Here is a 25,950-nt window from a genome sequence, read left to right as displayed (position 1 = left end):
ATACAAGAGAATACATTTTACTGACATCCAACCTTTCAAATGTAAGAAATGTAGGTGGATACTTTGAAGTGTTATTTTATCTCAAATAAGTACAACCATAATTTTTTTTTAATTTTCCAAAAATGAATAATTTTAGCCATAAAATTCAATTTTTTTTATTTTTTTTTATTTTTTTTATATTCAATTTGTGTAGTATTATGCCTAACAAGACAACACTCAGTTAATGCTATCATTGTTATAACAGGAAATGTTGATATAGAGTGATACAAATCCAAATTGTCAATAGAATAGAAGTTAAGGTATTTTGCCTTTGTATGACCCATTATTGTTTTGCAGATAATACAAAGGCAGAGTACAGTAACTTCCGAATAAGGGTCAAAGGTCAAGTTAAAATTTTAGATTTTTGGGGGATAAATAACTTCCTTTTCATACAATAACGTGCCAAATTTTCAAGTATCTACCTACAACTGATTTGGCAGGACAACAAAATAACTTTGAACTAATTTTTCTCAGTTCTACACTCTGGTGAGTTAAGGTCTTTTGCCTTTGTAGGGCAGTATAGTAGACCTTGATTCTGCGCTCCGAACGCCACTAACTGTTCTGTAATACACTCCCCGACACAGACTGCATATTTTATTATTATTTTTTATTTTTTATTCTTTTGATTGACGTGAGTTTCAGCAAACCACACAACTTTAGGGTGGTCACGTGGTCTTAAAAAATCAACAAAACCCACCTCATGTGTATTTGAACCAATGACGGTGCATTATATGCTGCGCGCACCATGAAAATTTGATAAAGTAACAATGCTGCGCTACGCAGCATCAGGCAGGAGATAAAATGTGGTGTCGCGCAGCAGCCGTCATCAATGGGTTAAAAGCTCAGACCGGCCTAACCCTAACCCTTTAAGCCCAAAAGCCATTATGTTCCCTAAAAACTAAAAACACAGACTGAACACAGTCAAAGAAGAGCTTGTGCCTTTTAGAATATTAACTGTGCTCATTTGCATTCAACTGACATAAAAAATACAAAGAAGTCTTCTGTAAAGATAAGACCAACTATCAACTTTGGCAAATTAACCATTTGTTTGCAGAAAAAATATCATGTATGCCAGGGGTGTCCAAACTACAGCCCGCGGGCCAACTGCGGCCCGCTTTTTATTGGCCCGCGCCCGATTTTAAAAGATACAATGTAATATGGCCCTTTTAATTTTTAAACAATTTAAATGCACTCATTATATTACAGAGAAATACAGGTGAAACTCGAAAAATTAGAATATCGTGCAAAAGTTAATTTATTTCAGTAATTCAACTTTAAAGGTGAAAATAATATCTTATACAGACTCATTACATGCAAAGTGAGCTATGTGAGCCTTTATTTGTTATAATTGTGATTATTATGGCTTACAGTTTATAAAAACCCCAAATTCAAAATCTCAGAAAATTTGAATATTACATCCAATCATTAAAAAAAAGGATTTTAAATACAGAAATGTCGGCCCTCTAGAAAGTATAATCATGCATATGTGCTAAGTACTTGGTGTGGGCCCCTTTTGCATGAATTCCTGCCTCAATGCGGTGTGGCATGGATGCTATCAGTCTGTGGCACTGCTGAGGTGTTATGGAAGCCCAGGTTGCTTTGATAGTGGCCTTCAGCTCCTCTGTATTGTTGGGTCTGGTGTGTATCATCTTCCTCTTGACAATAGTGCATAGTTTCTATATGGAGTTCAGGTCAGGAGAGTTGTCTGGCCATTCATGCACAGTAATACCATGGTCAGTCAACCAGTTACCAGTGGCTTATGGTACTGTGGGCAGGTGCCAAGTCTAGCTGAAAATGGAAATTGTCATCACCATAAAGCTTGTCAACAGACAGAAGCATGAAGTGCTCTAAAATCTTCTCCTAGATGGCTGTGGTGACTTTAGACTTGATAACACAGTGGACTAACAGCAGCAGATGACATGATACCTCAAATCATCACTGATCCAAATTAAAAGTTGTGTTTCATTTGGAAATCAAGGTTCCACAGTCTAGAGGAAGAGTGGAGGGGCACAAAATCCAAGGGGCTTGAAGACCACTGTCAAGTTTCAACAGTCAGTGATGATTTGAGGCACCATGTCATCTGATGGTGTTGGTCCACTGTGTTATCAAGTCCAAAGTCACCACAGCTGTCTACCAGGAGATTTTAGAGCACTTCATGCTTCTGTCTGTTGACAAGCTTTATGGTGATGACAATTTCCATTTCCAGCTAGACTTGGCATCTGCCCACAGTACCATAAGCCACTGGTAACTGGTTGACTGACAATGGTATTACTGTGTTGATTGGCCAGCCAACTCTCCTGACCTGAACCCAATAGAGAAACTATGGAGTATTGTCAAGAGGCAGATGAGACAAACCAGACCCAACACTACAGACGAGCTGAAGGCCTCTATCAAAGCAACCTGGGCTTCCATAACACCTCAGCAGTGCCACAGACTGATAGCATCCATGCCACGCCGCATTTAAGCAATAATTCGTGCAAAAGGGGCCCAAACCAAGTACTTAGTACATATGCATGATTATACGTTCTAGAGGGCTGACATTTCTGTATTTAAAATCCTTTTTTTTTATTGATTTGATGTAATATTCTAATTTTCTGAGATTTTGAATTTGGGGTTTTCATAAGCTGTAAGCCATAATAATCACAATTATAACAAATAAAGGCTTGAACTATCTCACTTTGAATGTAATGAGTCTATATAATATATTAGTTTCACCTTTTAAGTTGAATTACTGAAATAAATGAACTTTTGCACGATATTCATATTTTTCGAGTTTCACCTGTATGTCCCATAAAAGAAAAAGAGCACCAAGCCCATCCCAGAGGACCCTGCATAATATTTTATTTTAAATTAATATTATTATGGAAAATACATGTGTCCTTCTCCAATAGCTTCTAATTAATCTGGCACAGTGTTTACATTTTCTTTCATACAAAATTATTCAGCTTTAGCCTCTTAATTTCCCTCTCAAAGTGCACCAGATTCATGCATTTCACTTTAAAAACTTAAAAAAATCTCCCGGGGGGGCACACCCCCGGACCCTCCTTGGTGGCTACTATTTTCACCCAGCTGGACATTAGACGCAAAAGCAGAAAACACTGGGTGTATCAATGGCATTTAACAAGAGGGGGAATGTATCTGTTTAATGTGCAAGTAAAGTGTTGCCGTGCAGAAGGATTACAATTTACGAAGACACTATGAAACTAAACATCAGAGCAGCTACATGTCCTGATAAATGTGTTATTTTTGCAAAGTGGCCCGGCCCTTCGTAGATTTTTCTGTATGTGGCCCTCAGTGAAAAAAGTTTGGACACCCCTGATGTATGCCCTCTCAGGAAGGATACGAGATATTTTATGTACATGCTGTTCTAATGTGCAGCGCGCTGTTTATTATTAATATAACGGCCCGTCATCAGACACATTTGCACATCGGTCGCTCCTCAAGTAATCCAAGTCTTTTTTTTTTGTATGGGCAGAGATCGTTATTTTAAGTGTGTAGTTACAAAGTTTCATGTTTAACTTTAGTGTAGGGTTCGTCTCAACCACCGTGCGTAAAGGGTGCATTAGAACAGCTGACGGGAGGAAAAAGAAAAAGGCTCTCGCCTTTTTATCTCTCTTCCTTTTTTATAAGCCCGCCCGCTGTTTATTATTAATATAACGGCCCGTTAGGGCTGGGCGATATGGACCAAATCTTATATCACGATATAGGTAATTTTATATCACGATATGGATATATATCACGATATAGTATTTTTCCTTAAAATTCAATGGATTACAATAACCGTACTGAACTTTAATCACATTAGATTATTTAAATTTTTGCTTGGAACTTAAATTTCCATACAAAAGAGAAACTGGTGCAAAATACCACACCAGTCTGGCTTTAGTCAGTCAGCGCAAAATAAAAATGACAGCATCAACCAAAGAGCCTACATTTTCCAATTGATAGTAGCCTATATCAAAATAATGAAAGACTTGAATTTTCCTGCAGTATTTGCTCATCTTCATTTAAAAAAGCTGTCAAAATTAACTAATGAGCAAATGTCTGGTAATACTTTAACTCCAGCTTCAACACAAATAATATTTTCAAGTTTGACATTTTAAAGTTACATAAAACCATTAAAACAACAACAGCACGGGGGTGAAGCCCCGAGTAGGCTAAAGATGTCATTATTTGCCAGCTAGATCACGAGAGCTAACCTAGGGCCCTATGAAATCCGTTTTATTTTTTTCCAAATTCCGTTTTATTTTTTCACAAATTCCGTTTTTTCCGTTTTAATCTCATGACTTCCGTTTTTTTACAATTAACACTCATTTCGTCATCAGAACTAGTGTCTAATTATTGCGAACAAATATTATTCTAACAATTTAATCAGATATAAGGCTAAATTTAAAATACATCACAACATTGCACTGTTTTTTGTGCTTGAAAAAAAACGAAAAAACAAATTTGTTGGGTATAGGCTATAACAGAAAATAAAGCCATTCATTTTGTGCTTCAAGTGAAACATTAAATATTATTTTTACATAAATAATATAGTCCTTAGAAACTTTTCAAGAAGCTGGACTAGAGTGAATATTGGACAGGCTTTATAGGTCCATGGCTTTTACCTGTGGGACAGCCCTTCACCCAACAGCGGGCTGCAACACCAACCTACAGTCTATTGTGCGACGGAGAGCTAGTTATCATTAGCATCAGCGTTAGCCGACATCACGGCAACAGCTGAATAATGTAACACATAAACACAAGTTACACTACATGAAAACAACGGGCTGTAGACGCTAGAGTTATAATTGCGTGGAGGAAACATTGTTGAGACTGGAATTTCGTACCGAAGCGGCCGTTCCATAATACAACACTCCCTTTAGCAATGGCTGAATATAAGACCTCCCTGTGCTGTGTATCTGCGGGAGGGAGTGGCATTAATAACTTATAACAGTAAACGTTTAACATGATTACGTGCCTTTAGATGCTTTAATCATATGCCGAATGTATAAACAGACCATATTATTAACAATAAGTTAAGTTATGTACATGCCAGAGTTACGTATATGGATAAATTAATAAGTAAACATTGAATAGACAGATTTGTGAAAGGGGTTTGGCGCCGTGTGTTACATTACCGTTACTGCAGCCAGGCTCTACTTTTCACGGCAGTAGTTTGGTCTTTAGATGTCGCCAAACCATAATTCCTCCCTAGTTCTGCTTTAATTTCAACCGTGTTGTTTCCCTTTGCCTTGGAAATTGAATTTCACCAAAATAATGGCGAATTCCGTGACATTCCGTGTTAACAAGCAGATTCCGTTTTTATTGCCCGATTCCGTGATTCCGTCCGTGTTTTCGTTATCGCGGAAATCATAGGGCCCTACTAACCCATGTAGTTTGCGGCTTAAAACAAGCCAACTCTGCGTCACGGCAACAGCACGCTGAAGCAGCAAGCAAGTTTCCTTTGCCCAATGACATTTTTGACCGTAAAAACCAGCTGCTCTGCCACCGTGACACGGAGTTGGTTTGTTAACTGTAGTGACAGCGCACCGAGCTAGACAGCTAGAGCAACAGATGAGGCTTCTTCTGTTGCGGGTAGAGAAGCTGTATTGCAGCCCAGAACTCTGCTGCAGAGCCCCCGTGTGGCGCGGCGGTGTAACTGCAGTGTAACTGTAGGGACTCGGAGGGACAGCTGCCTCCCGCTCCATATATGCTCCCGCCACATTAACTTCTTTTCTCCGCGATATAAACGGTATGGCCAAATCTCTCCCGGTAGACACTTTCATATCGTCCACGATATGATATCGTCATATCGCCCAGCCCTACGGCCCGTCATCAGACACATGGATGGTTTTTGCACATCGATCGCTCCATCAAGTTATCCAAGTCAGTGCTTTTTGTATGGGCAGAGATCGTTATTTTAAGTGTCTTTATGAAGTTTATTGTTAAACTTAAGTGTAGACTATTGTTTCCCTATCACCGCCGAGTTACGCTGTTTGTTGTTTTGGGTTTGTCTCCACCCGCCGTGCGTAAAGGCAGCACTATAACAGCTGACGGGAGGAAAAATTCATTATTTATTAATTATTAGCACACACTTATGCCTACACACACGTTATTCTCACACATTGTATGTACAAGTCCAATGGGCAATTCTGGTGTCGACTAGACAGGCAGCGGACATTTGAACGTTTAACCGTCAGGATCGCCGTCTGCTCGCTTGCACTCGTGCTTGTGCGGGTGTCATTTGACGAAATGGAAACTTTACAATTGTTGCAACTTGCAAGTGGCCGTATTGTTGTCTTTTCAAGTGAAAAACAACCAACATTTAGAGAGATTCTGTCTCAACGCCATGTTTACTGCGTTCTGAACCAAAACAAAGCAGCGTGAGTTTCAAGTCCTGACGCATTTGCAACGAGCGGAACCGATAAGCGGAATCGTTAAGCAGGCATGTTAACAATTCCAAGGAATTGGTTGACTCGGCAACGGTTCTGAAGAGGAACCGGTTCTCGATTCCCATCCCTACATGTCAGTGGAGCAGGTCTGATAAAGTCCATCTGAAATTTGCAGCAATGCAGTCACATAATGTGGTAGCTTCCTGGTCATTATATATAACTTGGGGGGACACATTTAGTAGGGGGTATGGTGGTCCTGCCCCCATACATTTAAGGATCAAAAACTTCATTTCCTGCATTCTGGTGAAATTCTATGCACCAATTTGTGCATTTACTGCATTAATTTTTTGGAAAGGATTTTTGTCTGTAAAGGGAGGAACAACACACATATAATGCAGTAAGGCTCTCAAGCATTCACAATATTTATTCTGCTGTATTGTGCAAAACTTTTTAGCACATAAAATAAATATCACTTGTTTTGGGATGTTTTACTCTTTAAAGCCATAAAGCATTACGTATTGTGGTTAAAAGTATCTCAATATGAACAGTTTGAAACTGCTAGAAAGTTACTGTAGAGAACTTTACATCTGGACTTTAAAATGATCCAAAGACCTTTTTGCCTCTCGTCTTTAATTTTTTTGAGAGGGACAAATGGAACTCATCTAAATATTGAGGGGGACATATGAGTGTGTGTGATTGATGTGCCATGAGAGTGTGTTGTTGTGTAGAAGCTGTACCTCGGCCTGCTTCTGCATCTCCTCTTTCAGGTCATCAAAGTATGTGGCGTCTGCGTCATCGTACTCTGCATCAAACCTCTCCTTCAGACGGCGCTTCTTCTCCAGACGCTTGTCCTTCTCTTCTCCCTCTGCCTTCACCTCACTCTCCTCATCTTCTTCATCATCATCATCGCTCTTCTGCTGGACAAAACCAAACTTCACCCAACTGCCACACAACAACAGGCTATTGAATCTATCCACAGGAGCCTAAAACCTGCTTTATTATCAGGCAGTTTGGAGAGACAGATATAATGAGGAACGACCCGGGTTGGATTTTAACCCGGGTCTGCTGAGACTGAGGGCCGAGACTCTATGGGGGGGGGGCTCTTACCACTACACCACGAGCGCCCCAGATTGTACATTCAAAACACAAATGGGCTTTCCAACACTTCAGAGGAAAATACAGTAAAGGTGTTTAATTAAAAAGGGCGGAGTGCAACATACACGATGATTTTACAAGCTTTAAACTAAGTATGAAATGTCACAGAAAACCTCAAGTTAAGTATGTTCCGTTTGAAATGAGCAGATTCAGAGTAGAAGATGTAGCTATGAAAACAGCACTCCTTCTATAATAGCCATCCCCTAACACTGAGTGAACAGGACTTACCTCAGCCTGGTCCTGCTGGCCCTTGTGAACCTCTCCTGTTTCCATATCCTCAAAGTCCCCATACAGCTCCTCTGGACACAGCAACACAAGCACAGACTGTATGTTAACCTCCTTAATGCCAGGAACATGGAGTGTGTGCTTCACCGGTCAGGAAGGAACAATCTGTGCGTCCCCATATTGAAAAGCCCGACTACACCAATACCCTACTTACATAACTCAGTGACCCAACACAAAATGCTCCCCCATGTAAATGAAACCCTGACATGTGTATCCTCCTACTAGGAATGTGCTCAAATGTCGACTCCCAACAACGATTTTCGACTAGTGCTCAAGTTAACAAATGTGTAATATATATATATATATATATTTACACATTTCTTACGATTTCTATTCCAAGTTATTTCATTCTATGTATTAAAAAAATATCACTTGTTTCAGTATTTTTATTTTTAAAAGCCATGACTGTCAAAATCACGTCTTTAGATTAAACATAAAGCATTACGTATTGTGGTTAAAAGTATCTCAGAACAGTTTGAAACTGCTAGAAAGTTACTGTAGAGAACTTTACATCTGGACTTTAAAATGATCTAAAGACCTTTTTGCCTCTCGTCTTTAATTTTTTTGAGAGGGACAAATGGAACTCATCTAAATATTGAGGGGGACATATGAGTGTGTGATTGATTGACAGCACTGTTGCTTTAAAGGAAAGCACAGTTTGCACTTCATTTTCAGCAGTACAACTGCTAAATAAATAAACACAGTAAGTCAATCCATTTGTGGATAAATGCCTCCGACACACATAACACACAGTGCTTCTCATCCCTAGCTCCTCCTGAAGTGTAGGGCCCAGTCTTACCGTCCTCTTTCAGCAGTGTGGCAGCATCTTGGCCCTCCTCCCACTTCCCTGTCACAAAGCAGTCCCTGATGGAGTCCAGCATCTGGAGGAAAATACATTGCAAACAGTATTGAAGTTTCCTGTGCAGCACATGAGGAAGTGTCCCAGTAGCAGCTGTGTATTGGTGAGCTCTGTACCTGGTCCAGGTCCCAGTCATGGGAGGCGTCTGGGCTGAAGTGGGAACAGTCCACAGCGTTTGACTGGAACCGCTTGCTGTTCTGAGGGCGGCTGACAGTGAACAGCCCCCCCAGCTCCTGCTCCTCATCGGAGGAGTCAGCTGCCTCAACAACTGCACAACACAAGCATGTCTTATTATCAACATTTCTATTCACAGCATCTCTGACAGTGTTCACACCTGCATTGTCTCAAAGTGTACACATGGATTGTACTAAAGAGTAGTGTAACTGATCAGTGTCCTCAAATAAACTATGTTCTGTTTGTAAATGACGTGTCTTTGGCATTTCTGTATTGACACATGTTGGTATTCATCTGCTGACATACAGGCCAATACTAATTTGATCTAGACCAGGGGTGTCCAAACTACGGCCCGCTTTTTATTTATATGATTTTAAAAATATAATGTAATATGGCCCTTTTAATTTTTTCTTTTTGGAAAATCCACGTGTCCTTCTTCAATAGCTTCTAATTCATCTGACACAGTGTGTCCAAATTATTTTTCATGCAAAATTCATTCAGATTTAGCCTCTTAATTTTTCTCTCAAAGTGCACCAGATTCATGCATTTCACTTTAAAAAGTTAAAAAAATCTCCCGGGGGGGAGGGGGGGGGATACCCCCATACCCCCGTAGGAGGGTCGGGATCTCGGCTGGCTACTATTTTCATCCAGCTGGACATTGGAGGCAATAGCAGCAAACACTGGGTGTCTGAATGGCATTTAACAATAGTCAATGATTTGGTTAGCCCTAACATTGGAGAGGGGCCCCCCTAATAAAATTCTGCTTAGGGCCCCATGAAGGCTTGGGCCGGCTCTGAGGGGAAATGTGTCTGTTTAATTTGTAAGGAAAGTGTTGCCGTGAAGAAGGATTACAATTTACGAAGACACTATGAAACTAAACATCAGAGCAGCTACATGTCCTGATAAATGTGTTATTTTTGCAAAGTGGCCCAGCCCTTCGTAGATTTTTCTGTATGTGGCCCTCAGTGAAAAAAGTTTGGACACCCCTGATCTAGACTGACATCTTGGCCAATACTAACATATCACACATATGGTATAGCCTTAAAAATACACCATTGTCATGAAAATATACATTTATGTTTACATGCAACCAGAGCTGAGGGCTCACCTGAACCATAGACTAGTTTTCTCAAATTGGGGGCAGCTTGTTGTTGGCGTAGAAAGGCTTGGGATGCTTTCTGCTGCAGACCCTCCTTCCACCTCAGAGCCCCTGTCAACAGCAAACACAGAGACACAACTGGCTTAGACATTGACATCAAAACACACAGACAGCTTTGTATATAGACTCGAACAACAAGTGACAGTTTATCTGTGTGCTAGGCAGGTAAAAAACTGCATTCATGTTTGGATCCTGTTATCAGTTTGAGACTGAAGTGCATCAAAAACTAGTTGAATAAAAGCATTAAGCTGAAAGTAGCTATGCCTCTGATAATATCAACAACTCATCAGCAGAAGGAGTTTTCCTACACACATACAGATTTAAGAAAACAAATCACAGATACTGGACTTGTACTCTTAACGCCTCGTTTGTACATACGTATTTAATTTATTTAATTTTATTTGATTAGGACAGTGCATATTAATCAACATGTCAGCAGAGCATCAATGTAAATATGCCGGAGTTAGCATAAATGCTAATTCGCATCCGTAGTCCTAAGGCAAGTCATAATACAATACATCAATATACAGCTGCATGAAACAATTTTACACAGTTAATTCACAACTAGCTAAAATACAGTTTTACACTGACACCCAATCAGTATAGGCGGTTAGAAAAGACAAAAGAAACAAAACAACATCAGGAAGAAAGGAAGAGAAAGTTATGCATGAGAACAGGTCTGGCTTGCTACTAACCACTCTTTGAGGGTCTTTTTAAAGGTGGTGTAGGTGGTACAGTCTCTGACTTGAGCTGGTAATTCATTCCAGGACTGTGTTCCTCTGATGGACAGGACCATTTGGCCAAATTTGGTTCTGCGCCGTTGTATTTCACAGTCACCTCTAGTTATTGCCCTGGTGTTTACTCTAGGGGATTTTTTCTTTATGTAGTTCTGTAGTGGTGGAGGGGCTAGACCGTTTAAAACCTTATAAATTAAACAAACATCCAAAAACTGTTGAAAACTATCAAGGTCCATGATTTTATGCTTATTAACAATTTTACAATAGTGGTAGGATATGGGTTTTTTGACTAGTATTTTAAGTGTTCTTTTGAATAGAGATTTGATTGGTTTAAGGGTGGTCTCAGATGTGTGTGACCATGTTGTATAACAGTACGAGATATGGGCAAAAATCATTGCATGCATACAAGTCTTTGCCGTCTCCATGGTCAGGAAAGGTCTTATATGCTTGAAGTTGGATAAATTAAATGTAATTGTATTTCTAACCTTCTTAACATGCCGCTCAAAGTTCAGACCAGAATCAAAAATGACCCCAAGGTACTTAAAATGATCAACAACTTCAAGCCTCTCTCCACCCACCATGACAGAAGGTTGCTGTCCGCCTGTTGGCCGTCGAGAGAACAACATACAAACTGTTTTCCTTATATTCAAATGCAGACAGCAGCTCTGGAGCCAATGGGACACTGGTACCATAGCTCCTGAAAGCATTGCAGCAGCTTCTTGAATAGAGCTGGCATGGCAGTACAATACAGCATCATCAGCATATAGTTGCATATTAATATTTCTACAGACATCTGGTAAATCATTGACATACAGGCTGAATAAAACAGGGCCCAATATCGAGCCCTGTGGTACACCAGCAGTACATGTGAGGTATGAAGACAGAGAATCACCTTGAACTGTCTGTTTTCTGTCCGACAGGTATGATTTCATCCAACAGAGGGCATTATTTGAGAAATTAAAATTAGTTAATTTAGCAATAAGCAAGTCATGACTAATGGTGTCAAAAGCACGCTTTAGATCCAAAAATACCGCAGCTACAAAGCCGCCTTGATCCAGCAGATTTTTTAAGTTTTCTAGGAAGTAGCAAGTAGCCGTCTCTGTTGAATGAAATTTCCTGAACCCAAACTGCATTGGATTAAGAGTGACATAGTCATTATTTAAGTGTTCTGTCAAATTTTTGACGACCCATTTCTCAGCTACTTTTGAAATTATTGGTAAAATACTTATTGGCTGATAATTCTCAGATTTTGTCTTGTCCCCAGCCTTAAAGACTGGGGTGACCCTAGCAATCTTCCATGTTGATGGTACCATTCCTTGTTTTACGGAAAGATTCACAAGATGTACACAAGTCAACTGGAAGTCCATTAATTCCTGGGTGATTCTCTGTGATGTCCCAAGTGCCCGCCAAACTCCTCCCCTCTGTCATATTTCTGTCTGGAATGCTCCTCGGGAAAATGTAAATTCTGCTGTGGATTTCCATTCGGTTTATGGCGATTGTAAAGTCAGTTTATGCCAAAGCCTGTATGATAGCAGCACAGGGAATCTATTATTTAAATAAACCTTAGTAGGTCAAAAACTATTATTTTTTTGTTATTTGAATTTTTTAAGTCACCAGAATGCAGGAAACAATGTCTTTGAAACTCAACATTTTCCTTGGGGGAACACCAAGACCCCCCATCTAGGTTTTGGAATCATCCCTACAGTCTAGGTCGCAAAGTAGAGAAGTAAGGTGTAAATAAAATAAGCCTTTAAAGCTGAGCTGCATAATATGTAACTAAAAACATTGTGACTTAACAATTTTGTAAAACAGTAAAAGCCTAGGTTTAAAAATGTAAAAATGTTTTGCTGCACAAAATTCAGGCATCAAAATTGGCAACCGGTCCCTGGATTTCTTTTTATGAATATGGCGATCCTTTGAAGAAAAAAAGGTGTGAATCCCCGGGTTAGAATACTGGGCTGTCTGGGTGTGCTTTTACTGTCTTAGCCCGCCTCCCAGCACCAAACAAGTTGATGCACTTTGAATTTCAGGGAGGAGGCAGTTCAGCCCAAACTAGGGGGGTTTAGTAACCCTTTAACCCCCTGCAGCCATTTCTGGTCAGTCTGGATATATTATCTAATAAACCTTGTAAACCATCTGCCCTGTGATGCACAATCAAGCTATGGACATCTTGTTCTTCAGGACAACCTGGGCAATACGGACAGACATACTGCAGTGATGTCAGTTGAATGTAAAAATAGTTAAGGGACCATGAAGACCAAAAAAAAAAAAAAAAAAAAAAAAAAGAAAAGCGAAAATTAAATGTTACAGATATCTGTTGATATGACACCCAAATCAATAATAAACATGCATTTCTAAGGCCAAAAACACTTCCAAGGTGTGTTTGGAGTTAGAAAATGAACAAATGAACATTATTACTTATATGGAATACCAATACTAACATTTCTTTGAAAAAAAGTCCATACGTTCCTTCCCTTATACATAGATAGAGGCCTTTTGAAGCTCAAAACACAGCAGAGGGGCCGCAATCGTCTTAATCGGGATTAGGAAGCACCACACCAAAAAGCATGATTTTCAGACAAAATATTGGATCTAAGGCTCGCGTTTATTTGTCACAGACTCCAAAAAGAGGCAAAAGTTCAAGATGGATTTAAAACCCCCTATACGGACTAGAAAGGAGACAAAAGTAGCAATAGCAACCACTGTGAACTTTAAGCAAGAAAAAGGTACATTGATCGTCCTCTACTGTCAAAAGAAATTCACAATTAAATCCAACTGCGCACTTTAAATGGGCCACGATTTAGCAGGACATGCAGGGTTAACAACAGCAGGGAGAGTGACGGCAGACGGCCAGAGACACAGGACCCCCATGCACAGTGTCCATCAATTAAGAAATGCACTGCCTTGTGTTGGACACTAGGAGGCCCAGTCCGTATATATTTACTAGGGCTGTCAAGCGATTAAAAAAATTAATCTAATTAATTACAGGCTCTGTGATTAATTAATCTAAATTAATCGCATACTTATATGACACTTTTATGCCTGTTTATAAACAACTGTATAGGCTACCGTTCGTTTCTCTCTCTCTCTCACTCCCTCTCCCTCTCTCTCTGTCTCTGTCCGTCTCTCGTAACTTCTGTCTCCTCCCCTCAGCGAGGTTTCTACATTAAATAAATTCACACACACACACACACACACACACACACACACACACACACACACACACACACACACACACACACACACACACACACACACACACACACACACACACACACACACACAAACACACACAAACACACAAACACACACAAAGGAGGAAAAAAGACAGGAATATCTGCTAGGAAGAGTGTGAGGGTGTCCGTTAGCGGGAGACGATCGCAGCTAACAAACAGAAGTGAGACGGAGGAAGATTGAGAGATAGCCTACTGTTTTGAACCTACACTGTTAATTAGGCACCCACTAAACCAATAATGCACAGACACTGCGGAGAATAAACTCCCTAATCTAGCAGACATTTACAGCAAGCGGTGCAAGGGCAAGACCAGCAGTATTCTGAAAGACCCCAGCCATCCAGGCTACGGACTTTTCTCTCTGCTCCGCTCTGGAAAGAGATACCGCTCACTGGCAGCAAAGACTGAGAGACTCAGGAAGAGTTTCTACCCCCAAGCTGTCAGGTATCTAAATGGCACTGATTAAAGCACTTTGAGCAACTGCACTTATATATATATATCTATATATATATTTATTTAAGTAACCCCCCCCGCCGCTCTTTAGACTATGTGCAATAACCCCCTGACATATTGAATGTATTTACTATTTTGTTATGTTTGTTATGCGTATATTTAGCATGGAGCCGACTGTGAACATTTCACTGCAATGTATTGTGTATGTGACAAATAAAATCTGAATCTGAATCATAAGACGTATTCCTACCTTCATGCTTATTTTCCCGGAGCGGCCCATAACACATCCATACAGCCCTCTCTATGCTTCTTTATTTACTGTTTAATCCCGTGCGGGTCGTTTCCGCAAGCTACAAGTGCAGCTCCGCTATCGTCTCATCTCTTTTGCACCGGGTCAAAGGGCAATGTAGAAGTGCGATTAATCTGCGTTAATTTTTTTAATCGCGTTAATTTTTCTGTGATTAATTAATCGAAATTAACGCCTTAATTTGACAGCCCTAATATTTACACATCTAATCTATGTGGAAACAAAGCCTTATAGAGACAGTGCATGAAATAGGCCACGCCCATCGTGGGGGAAACCGTTGAACACCGTTCCATTCACTTTGTATTGAAGGAGACCTGTCTTCTGCAAACAAACTTAATTAAAACTTAACCAAACATCCATTTAACAAAATAACTTTACTTTCTTTAAAGCCACGACTCTTGTCTGTCTATAGGGGAGAGTGGCCTAAGTTGTGCCGGTGGGGAAGTTGTGCCACCCCTTGTTTCTAGAAAACCGTGGAAGAAATTGAAAATGTGACCACATATTTAGTCAGAGCCATCCGTTTGACTCATCCTGTAAAGAAGGGAGAAACATGGAATAAGATAAAAGCACATTTAAGCTTTGCCTTTCAAAGTACCGTACTTTCCGTACTATAAGCCGCACTGGACTATAAGCCGCAGGTGTTATAATGTTTAATTACCATATGTAAGAGTTCGTGCACAGAGGGGATTGTCGGGAAAGAGATGGCTGCTTGAGGAAGCTCCCATATATTAACATTTCAACAAACAAGTTGCATATTTGCATAACGTACGTAAGTGTTACCATTTTGTGCAATAGTAGCTATTAGGGATGGGCACGAGTGTTTTCGCTACTCGTGTGATCGCTTGCATTCCTCGAGGATCAATCGATTCCTCGTTAAACTTTTTTCTATTTTTAGAACGCAACGCATCTGTCTACAGAACAACGGTTGATCGCAATAAAGCGCTCAATGCTTATGTCAAACAGTCACAGTTGCCATATGATATTAAGGATTTATTTTCCACAAGTTTAAGACACATTTTCCTAACTGAAAGTAATTAAATAAGCGGGCCACAATTTAAACCGATCGAGTAGGTCTGCGGTGGAGAGAGAAAAAAGAGAGAGAAAAAAAGCATGGGCTGTAGTTGGCTAACAATCAAAATAGACATAAATAAGAAGGGCAGCAAATACAACTAGAAAATCCCGCAGAGATTTTGAAAGTACGGGCAGCCCTGCGCAGGCCGCCAATCCCCGCTTCGGCGGCGCCCCGCCCGTCGGCCGGGCCAGAACGCTTCTACGAACCGCCGCCGCGGGCTTTCCGAACTCCAGTCCCGAGTTGTGGCCGTCCCCTGATGCTGTGTATACAATTTGGTGATGATAGGTTGGAAATCCACAGAGTGAATGTGACTTCACTGTATTTCAGGTCATGTAAGTTAGGGAAGAAAGAAAATAATGGCTGACCCCTATGGTCCAAGAGGCTTTATTGTAGAGCACCATGAGCTGTACATGTGTAAGAAATGTCAAGTCAATCAGAGTCAGGGGGCAAGGGGCGTGGCCTGTCAAACATTGCATTTTTGAATGATGGTTTTCGCATTTGTGGGGGCCCCTATGGGTTAATCTCGACAAGTTAAGAGGGCCATGCTACCACATGTCTTCTGCACATATCCTGCAAGTTTCATGATGATAGGACCTATGGTCAATTAGTTATGGCCAATTTGTTATTAAGCCCTGCCCCTGCATAAACGTTTTAGTCAATGGCGGCCATGTTTTCCAAGCTATCCTACTAATATTTTTCGGAGACGTGTGTCATAGTCCCCCGGGGCTTCGTGAGACATTTCGTGTTGACAAAGTAAAACTTGACAAAGTTGTGGATAAAACCCTGTTTTTCAGTTTATGCTAATTAGCTGAAAATATTTCCAGGTTGACTTTAATGATCCAAGAGGCTTTTTTGTAGAGCACCCTAAAATACACCTGTGAGAGAAATTTCAAGTCAATCGGACTTACGGTGTGCGAGGCGTGGCCTCTCAAACTTTCTTCAGTCGGGGCTTAATAACAGCGCCCCCTAGTGGAAATTCAAAAAACTGTCCGAGAGGCTATATTGTAGAGCACCATGAGCTGTACAAGTGTAATACAGGTCAATAAGAGTCAGGGGGCATTTGTGGCGCCCCCTATGGGTTAATCTCGATAAGCTTTGAGGGACATGCTACCTAGGGGTGTAAATCGCTGCTTTCATCACGATACGATATTAAATCGATTCATTAGACAACGATATGATATTTGCCGATATCTAAAATCTGCTGCGATACGATTTCGATTCGATTCGATTCAGGGGCCTGCGATCGATATGAGACGATATTATATGCCCATTTAACACAAGATGGCCTATCTCGTTATCTAACAATACATGTTGATAATAGAATAGCCTTCTTAATTGTTTGTATAATTGTAATCCATTGTATGCATTCTGAACACTAAAAGGGGAGAAGCCTAATGTGCAGACCTGCAAACTCATAGGAGGTGAAAAAGGTGACAAACACCCGTCCCTTCTAGGGGGGTCGGGTGTTTTTCGCTGTCCAAACGATTGGCTATTGTTAAATATCATTCACACAACCAGAGTTCTCCACTATTGCCTCCAATGTCCAGCTGGGTGAAAATAATAGCCAGCTGAGATCCTGAACCTCCTAGGGGGGTCCGGGGGTATGCCCCCCCGGGAGATTTTTTTTAAACTTTTTAAAGTGAAATGCATGAATCTGGTGCACTTTGAGAGGGAAATTAAGAGGCTAAATCTGAGGAATTTTGTGTGAACAAATAATTTGGAGACACTGGGTCGGATGAATTAGAAGCTTCTTGGATTTTCCAAAAATGTTCATTTAAAATAAAATATTATGCAGGGTCCTCTGGGTTGGGCTTGGTGCTCTTTTTCTTTTATGGGACATATTTCTCTGTAATATATTGAATACATTTAAATGCAGTGAGAGGAATGAAGCAGAAGAACTCTGTTGTCCAGCTATCTTTTTTTCCACAGACGAGGCTGAAATAGGTTATACAGTGCATGGGCATCTGAGCCCCATTTCCAAATGTTTTTAAATAAACTCAATACACACTGGACGTGAACGTGACGTGATCAGTTAAACTTGGATTACCTCCCAGATGAACTGATTAAATTATTGGGCTATTAACTAGGCTATCTAGATCAAAACATTGTATTCATTTTTTTGTATGATATAATAATATGATGTTAATATCAAACACACAAACTAAAAAATTAAAATAAAAATAAATTGGGGGGGGGGGGGAGCTGTCGGTCGGCTCTGATTGTGAGCGCACTGCAGACACTTCATTTCTGCAATGTGCGCTCATTAAACTGTCAGCTTCACTTAAGAGTCCTGTGTGGGTCAACAGTGCAGTGCAAACTATGCAGCATAAAGTTATAACATTCGTCTACGACCGTGATGTTAAATCACCTTCACACAAAGTCTCCGCCCCAGCAAAGCAGCGAGTCGATCGCTGTGACGGTGAAAATCACCGGGACCCGGGAGACCCAGTGAGCGAGTGAGACGGGAACGGCTTCCGCGATCTTTTTCTATGTCTCGAGTCTAACATAGAGCCATGTCGGCAAACTGACAGCGCGACTAAATAAAGGGACTGTACAGTGAGCTGCGTCCCTCCGTTAGTTTCTGTTTCAGTAGGCTGTTACATTAACCTCTGAAGCATTGACAGTGTTAAATCAAAGCCTCTATTTTTTTATTATCAAAAGGGCTTTGATTGAGACTTTTAGCCAATTCTAAAGTCTGAACACACAGCGAACGCTGATTGGACAATACTCATGACGTCTACCAAAGATGTTTTATTGTCAAGATAACGATATTCCCTTGTCTCACACTACGGTAACTCGCCCACACAGTCCAGTCTGGGAAGCGCTGGCTGACTTCTCTGGCAGCTGCCGCTACCCCCCCTCCCCCCTCCCAAAAACAAAAACTCTTCGGATCTATACGATTCACGTGGGTCATATATTTTGATTCTAAACGGCGATTTTCGCCGAAAAGCGACGAGTTTGCAGGTATGAATGTGGCAAAGGGGAGGGGCTTAATGTGGTAAAGGGGAGGAGCCTACTGTGGTATAGGGGAGGGGCTTACTGTGGTAAATGGGAGGGGCTTAATAGTGTAAAGGGGAGGAGCTTAATATTGTAAAGGGGAGGAGCCTAACATGGTAAAGGGGAGGGGCCTAATGTGGTAAAGGGGATGGGCTTAATGTGGTAAAGGGGAGGAGTCTAATGAGGTAAGGGGGGCTTAATGTGGTAAAGGGGAGGAGCCTAATGTGGTATAGGGGAGGGGCTTACTGTGGTAAATGGGAGGGGCTTAATAGTGTAAAGGGGAGGAGCCTAACATGGTAAAGGGGAGGAGCTTAATATGGTAAAGGGGAGGAGCCTAATGTGGTAAAGGGGAGGGCCCTAATGTGGTAAAGGGGAGGAGCTTAATGTGGTAAAGGGGGAGCCTAATGTGGTAAAGGGGAGGAGCCTAATGTGGTATGGGGGGCTTACTGTGGTAAATGGGAGGGGCTTAATAGTGTAAAGGGGAGGAGCCTAACATGGTAAAGGGGAGGAGCTTAATATGGTAAAGGGGAGGAGCCTAACGTGGTAAAGGGGAGGGCCCTAATGTGGTAAAGGGGAGGGCTTACTGTGGTAAAGGGGAGGAGCCTAATGTGGTATAGGGGAGGGGCTTACTGTGGTAAAGGGGAGGGGCCTAATTATGTAAAGGGGAGGAGCCTAACATGGTAAAGGGGAGGGGCCTAACATGATAAAGGGGAGGGGCTTAATGCAGTAAAGAGGATATATTGTAGAGCACCATGAGCTGTATAAGTGTAAGAAATTTCAAGTCAATCAGAGTCAGGGGGCATTTGTGGCGCCCCCTATGGGTTAATCTCGATAAGCTTCCAGGGACATGCTACCACATGACTTCTGCACATACCCTGATCTTTTACGGGTATGTTTATTGTAGTCCCCCGGGGTCTACGAGAAATTTGGTGTTGATACAGTAAAATTTCAGAAAGTTGTGGATAACACCCTGTTTTTCAGTTTATGCTAATTACCGGAAAATATTCCCAGGCGGACTTATATGGTCCCAGAGGCTTTTTTGTAGAGCACCCTAACATACACCTGTGTGAGAAATTTCAAGTCAATCGGAGTTACGGTGTGAGGGGCGTGGCCTCTCAAACTTTCTTCAGTCGGGGCTTAATAACAGCGCCCCCTAGCGGAAATTCAAAAAACTGTATAGGGGAAGGTGGGGTGATTTGTGCAACTTTTTACTCAAAGTGATTTTAAAGTGAGGCCTTGACAGTTATGTCTCCAACTCAAATATGTACATATATTTCAGGATGTTGTGCATCCCTGGCAATAAAAACTTTGGATCTGGAATAAAATGTTTAAGAAATATAGCTTTCGGAAAAAAAGTTGTTTTGTGCGTCATTGTGTCACAATGACAAAGTCACCATCATCATCTTTCTGGCCATCTGAACTCTCATCAGTGGTGTCGTTAAGTGGAATTGAGATGTCACTCTCTCCTGAGCTACTGTAGACTATCACTTTCTTTTGGTGACCAGCGTATACAGCCATGCCACTGGCACAACTCTCAGAAATGTACTTTGCACTAGTTGCTCCGTGCTTGTGGAACCAACTGCCACCTGACAAATGTGATTCCCCCTACATTTCTGCCTTTAAATCAAGGCTCAAAACCCATATGTACACCCTGGTGTTTCCTCCCCATTAACCTCTGCACTACTTACTTACCTCTGCACTACTATCTGTGTTTATGTGGATGTATGGGCTTTACGTCTTTTATTTTGGTTATTGTTATTTTACCTTCATTGTTTACCTACTGAATGCACTATGTACAGCACTTTGGACAGTGCAAACTGTCATAAATGTGCTTTTATAAATACATTTTACTTACTTACTTACTTATAACTCACCCAGGCCCTTGCGCACAAATCACCCCATCCCCAGAATTTTGGATAATAGGCATGATGCAGCAATTTAGGGTTGACATTGTGCTAACTATATAGACTCAAAGTGTAGCATACCAAAGCACTAAAACATGTGTCAAATGTTTTCAAACGTGTCTATAATTGTTCAGACACAATAATCAAAAAACCTTGATCATGGAAATTTTACTTTGAAAGGCAAAACACAGTTTTTTGAGCTTAAATGTGCTTATATCTTATTCCTTGTGTCTCCCTTCTTTACAGGATGAGTCAAATGGATGGCTCTTCTTAAATATGTGGTCACATTTCCAATTTCTTCCACGGTTTTCTAGAAACAAGGGGTTTTGCAACTTCCAAAATGCACAAATCACCCCACCTTCCCCTAATAGCACACGATTCGGGGTAGGGACGGACGTTCTGTGAAATTTTTGCGTTTCTAAGTGAAATGGTGTGGGAGGAGTAGCAGCTCGAAATTTGCGGCAGAAATAATAATAATAAGAAGAAGCAGAAGAGTAAGTATGGTGGAGAGTAATAATTACGGGCCCTCAATACATTGAGGGCCCGTACTTAATACAATTATTGTCCTACAATTTAAACACATAGATAGGCTAAATAACTCACCAAAGCAGTAGAAGTAGTAGTATATCCAACCGCGTAATGCTCACTCCTGTCCGTGACTAATTACCGCGACTAATTCCTCGTTAACGGAACGTTACACCGGTCGGCTTTTGAATCTCAATCCTATATTCCATAATAAAGGCTTCTTAAATGTCGTTTGCTCGAATGTGCCCGAAGTCAGCCTGGCTTCTTTACGTGACTTTCCAAGTTTACCAGCACCGCATTCAGCTCCGCGGTGCTGTGGAGACCACACACTGGCTGCGCTGCACGGAGGTGGCAGTTATTTGCGGTTTCTGTTTGACACAACGCTTAGTTTATTTAACTTGGATCAAAATATTTAATTTTGTTAAACTTTATATCCGTTTTGTACACGTATATAACATTTTAAAATAGGGGCGGCCCGCCGGCCGGCCTAAAGGCTACAAACACTAAAAAAAACAAAAAACGATTTTCTTCATCCACCAATCGAGATCATTTGAAACGAGGAGTACTCGATTACTAACGCCCATCCCTAGTAGCTACAGAATATATACTGTGCTGTGTAATAACAGGGTCGAAAAATGGGGAAAAAGTCGCGGCTTGTAGGCCGAAAAGTACGGTAAAATTTCCATGATCAAGGTTTTTTGATTATTGTGTCCGAACAATTATAGACAAGTTTGAAAACATTTGACACATGTTTTAGTGCTTTGGTATGCTACATTTTGAGTCTATACAGTTAGCACGATGTCAGCCCTAAATTGCTGCATCATGCCTATTATCCAAAATTCTGGGGTTGGGGTGATTTGTGCCAAAGGGCCTAGGTGAGTTATAAGTAAGTAAGTAAGTAAGTAAGTAAGTAAAATGTATTTATAAAAGCACATTTATGACAGTTTGCACTGTCCAAAGTGCTGTTCATAGAACATTCAGTAGGTAAACAATGAAGGTAAAATAACAATAACAAAAATAAAAGACATAAAGCCCATACATCCACAAAAATAAACAAAGATAGTAGTGCAGAGGTAAGATAGTTAATGGGGAGGAAAAACCAGGGTGTACAGATGGGTTTTGAGCCTTGATTTAAATGCAGAAATGGAGGGGGAATCACATTTGTCAGGTGGCAGTTACAAGCACGGAGCAACTAGTGCGAAGTACATTTCTGAGAGTTGTGCCAGTGGCATGGCTGTATACGCTGGTCACCAAAAAGAAAGTGATTGTCTACAGTAGCTCAGAAGAGACTGACATCTCCATTCCACTTAACGACACCACAGACAAGAGTTCAGATGGCCAGAAAGATGATGATGGTGACTTTGTCATTGTGAGCTTTGCAGGCAAACCACCTAGATCTGCTAGGCCTTGTTTAAGAAAATTGACCTTCAATCTTTGTAAAATATTTACTTTAAATAAACCTTAAATAAGTAATTGTCTTATTGATTTGTCTTTCATTACAGTTTATGAGATATATATCAATGGCACAATTTACCCCATGGTATTCTCTCTTGTGGCACAACTTACACCACACCGGGGGCAAGTTGTGCCACAAGACAACTTTTTTCCGAAAGCTATATTTCTTAAACAGTTTATTCCAGATCCAAAGTTTTCATTGCCAGGGATGCACAACATCCTGAAATATATGTACATATTTGAGTTGGAGACATAACTGTCAAGGCCTCACTTTAAAATCACTTTGAGTACAAAGTGGCACAACTTAGGCCACTCTCCCCTACGAGCTGTTATTGTGAAAAATTATTGAGTAATTTTCAATATTGAGGTGTTTTTCCCGTTCGACCTGGCGAGGATGGAGTATACGTGAGGGTTAGCCTACAGCAGAAGGCTGTATTTTTCACAAAAACAGCTCGTATAGACAGACAAGAGTCATGGCTTTAAAGAAAGTAACGTGTATTTGTGATAGGCATGTCGTATTAAGTTTTTATTAAGTTTGTTTGCAGAATACAGGCGTCATTCAATATAAAGTGAATGGAGCGCTGTGTATTGTTTTCCCCCACAATGGCCGTGGCCTCCGATTATGACGCGTTCCACTCTGTCTCTATACTAGGATGTCACAAGTGAAAGATTTGAACACACCCTATTCTACAAACTAACATGCAAATGACAGTGATGTAGCTTACCCTCCTCCTCTTCCTCCTCTTCCTCCTCTGAACAGTGTCCAGAGTCTCCTGCTCTCCCAGCATGCACCTCTGCTTCACTGTCCTCCTCAGTCTCCAGATCATCTTCACTGTCAGCAAACACGGGCAGCTCAGCCTCTGCAGCGTCCTCTACTCTCTGTCTCTTGACTGGTGGAGCGCTGTGCTCTGTCTGCTCACACTGGGCTCTGTCCTCTGGGATCAATGTTGACAGGTCCTCCTGCTCTTCATCCTCCTCCTCCTCCTCTTCTTCATCACTGGAGCTGCTTCCATCTCCATCTTCATCATCATCATCTTCTCCCTCCTCTTCCTCAGTGAAGATCACCTTCCTCCTGTTCCTCTGGCTCTCCTGGTCCCACACCTGCTCCTCCTGAACACCAGCCTTCTCTCTAACACACACACACACACACACACACACACACACACACACACACACACACACACACACACACACACACACACACACACACACACACACACACACACACACACACACACACACACACACACACACACACACACACACACACACACACACACACACACACACACACACACAAGAATTAGTTAAAATTTTTCCCAGGACTAGAACATTTCCATTCCTATTACTTTGCAAAAGATTGATGTGTTTGACAAATCCCACGTTCACATGAAATGTTCTAAGTCTTTATTATTCATATTTTATTAAGGATTGGCACGAGTAATTCATTCCAGGATGGATGAATCGCATTGATTCGATACCGATCTCTATTACCGTCTCTTTAGGCTTTAATAACATAGGCTATGTTGATGCATTGTAGCCTACAAGTAGCACTATGTTAGCTTAACATTGATGGAATATTTTAGTTGCTCCTATTTCCACATACTGCTTCCAGACCTTGCTGACAGAGGGAAAGGTTTTGTTTTGGTTTCAGGTGGCGTTGCCGTGCACACAAGCACGGAGCCGGTGACATCAGCAGATATTAAAGAGTGCTTCTATTGCATGAGGTGCTTGCTGTCTATACAGGGGGATAGTGACATCCAAACAACATGTGGGCTGGACAGACCTCACCACTGAAAATGAGCTTACATGAAAATAAACGTACACATGAAAAAATTAAAATAAATGATCTAGTTCATTCGAAACAAGGTCTACTGGAGGAATGGATGGCTCACACCTTAGTCTCTCATCCCTAGTCTTGATTCAGTTTCAATAGTGTTTTGCCCCTCTCACCCGCTCTGCTGGCTGATGTCTGTGGGCTCCAAGGAGGCAGAGCCGCTGAACAGAGACACCTTACTGGCAGCCATCTTAACATCCACCGTGGCATGTGTGTCAATGAGAGACTGCACCAGCTCCGTGGTGGGACGGACCTCCTCCTGCAGCGGCCAAAGACAAACACACACTTCACACCAGGTTCACACAACAGCTATTCTCTGATTTCAAAGGTCGGATTTAAAGTGAAAAAGCCCAGACCTGCTGCTGGTTGACGTGGCTAGCGGGCATGTCTATGTACACGGCGTCCTTGTCGTAGACCACGCCCCCCACGCCGGCCATGGGCGCGTACAGCAGGCGCTCCTTCTCGTTCAGCGCTCTCTTCTTCCCACTGTCGGGCAGGCCACACGGGTCAGGCAGGAAGTTCACGTCCGACACCTGGAAGTCTCCTACACCTGCACAGTGGAACCAACACATGAGGTGGTATGGCAAGTGTTTTTCTGCCCATATTGCATTGGTACTATTTGAAGCATTTCTGATTAAGACACAATCACATGTACAAGCATGACATTTGATTCAAAATCCATTCTTGATTCAGTTGAAAGGAGGATTTCAGGATCTACTCCAGTCCACTGTGTGCTAAGAGGTGTTGTGGCAAATCATGGCATGATAACAAATTAAAGTCCATGTCATAGCTATCTTTATTCAACCCTCCTGTTATCCTCAAATATTACTACCTCATTTCACCCTTGGGTTCAATCTGACCCCAGGGATATTTGCCTCCAGAAAATGATTTACAGAAAATTGTTGACCAAGTTTTTGTGTTTATTTGTTGAATACATAAATAACCCCTTGTACTATCAGTAAGTTAACCTGTTCTCTAGCGCCACCATCACCATACAAAATATTGTACTTGAGATGATAATTTTAGAGGGGAGGCATGTGTACTTGGGAAGACTTGGATGTGGTCAACTCGCAAGCCTACATTGGCTTCCTAATTTTGGCGGGAATTCACCCCCTCTCCCTCCCCCGTTATGTATAAATTCAAATGTATCAACTCTGCTATGTGTTCAGCGCATTGAAAAGATTTCATCATGATCATTTTATGGTTAATCAGTTGTCCCCATCAAATTAGGAAAAGTCATGAAATATGAAGAAAGAAAAAAAAAGTAAACTATTATTTTTTGAAAAAATTTACCCCAAGGTTAATAGGAGGGTTAAGTCTGTTTTAATGTAAAGCTTGTAATGCATGTGATTTTAAGGCTAGTCAACATTACCGCAGCAGCA

At 41.3% G+C, this 25,950-nt stretch overlaps 1 protein-coding gene across 2 annotated transcripts in view; it reads right to left on the bottom strand.

The window, feature by feature from the left end:
- bms1 (BMS1 ribosome biogenesis factor) overlaps positions 1-25,950 on the bottom strand; it is a 60,672-nt gene that overhangs the window by 23,261 nt on the left and 11,461 nt on the right. Inside the window, exons 8-15 of one of the 2 annotated variants that reach the window (XM_080048728.1) lie at positions 24,925-25,118; positions 24,685-24,827; positions 23,457-23,860; positions 9,998-10,099; positions 8,832-8,983; positions 8,656-8,737; positions 7,800-7,870; positions 7,154-7,333 (exon numbers count right to left, since the gene is read on the bottom strand). In XM_080048728.1, the coding sequence (XP_079904854.1) occupies positions 7,154-7,333; positions 7,800-7,870; positions 8,656-8,737; positions 8,832-8,983; positions 9,998-10,099; positions 23,457-23,860; positions 24,685-24,827; positions 24,925-25,118 (1,328 nt within the window). The remainder of the gene's footprint in view (positions 1-7,153; positions 7,334-7,799; positions 7,871-8,655; positions 8,738-8,831; positions 8,984-9,997; positions 10,100-23,456; positions 23,861-24,684; positions 24,828-24,924; positions 25,119-25,950) is intronic. The other variant, XM_080048729.1, reaches the window with a different exon arrangement.

This window comes from Ammodytes marinus, assembly GCF_949987685.1.
Source record: "Ammodytes marinus genome assembly, chromosome: 20".
NCBI classification, from domain to species: Eukaryota; Metazoa; Chordata; class Actinopteri; order Uranoscopiformes; family Ammodytidae; genus Ammodytes; species Ammodytes marinus.
The sequence above is the reverse complement of the archived record's forward strand: the minus strand, read 5'-3'. Positions and strand labels throughout refer to the sequence as shown.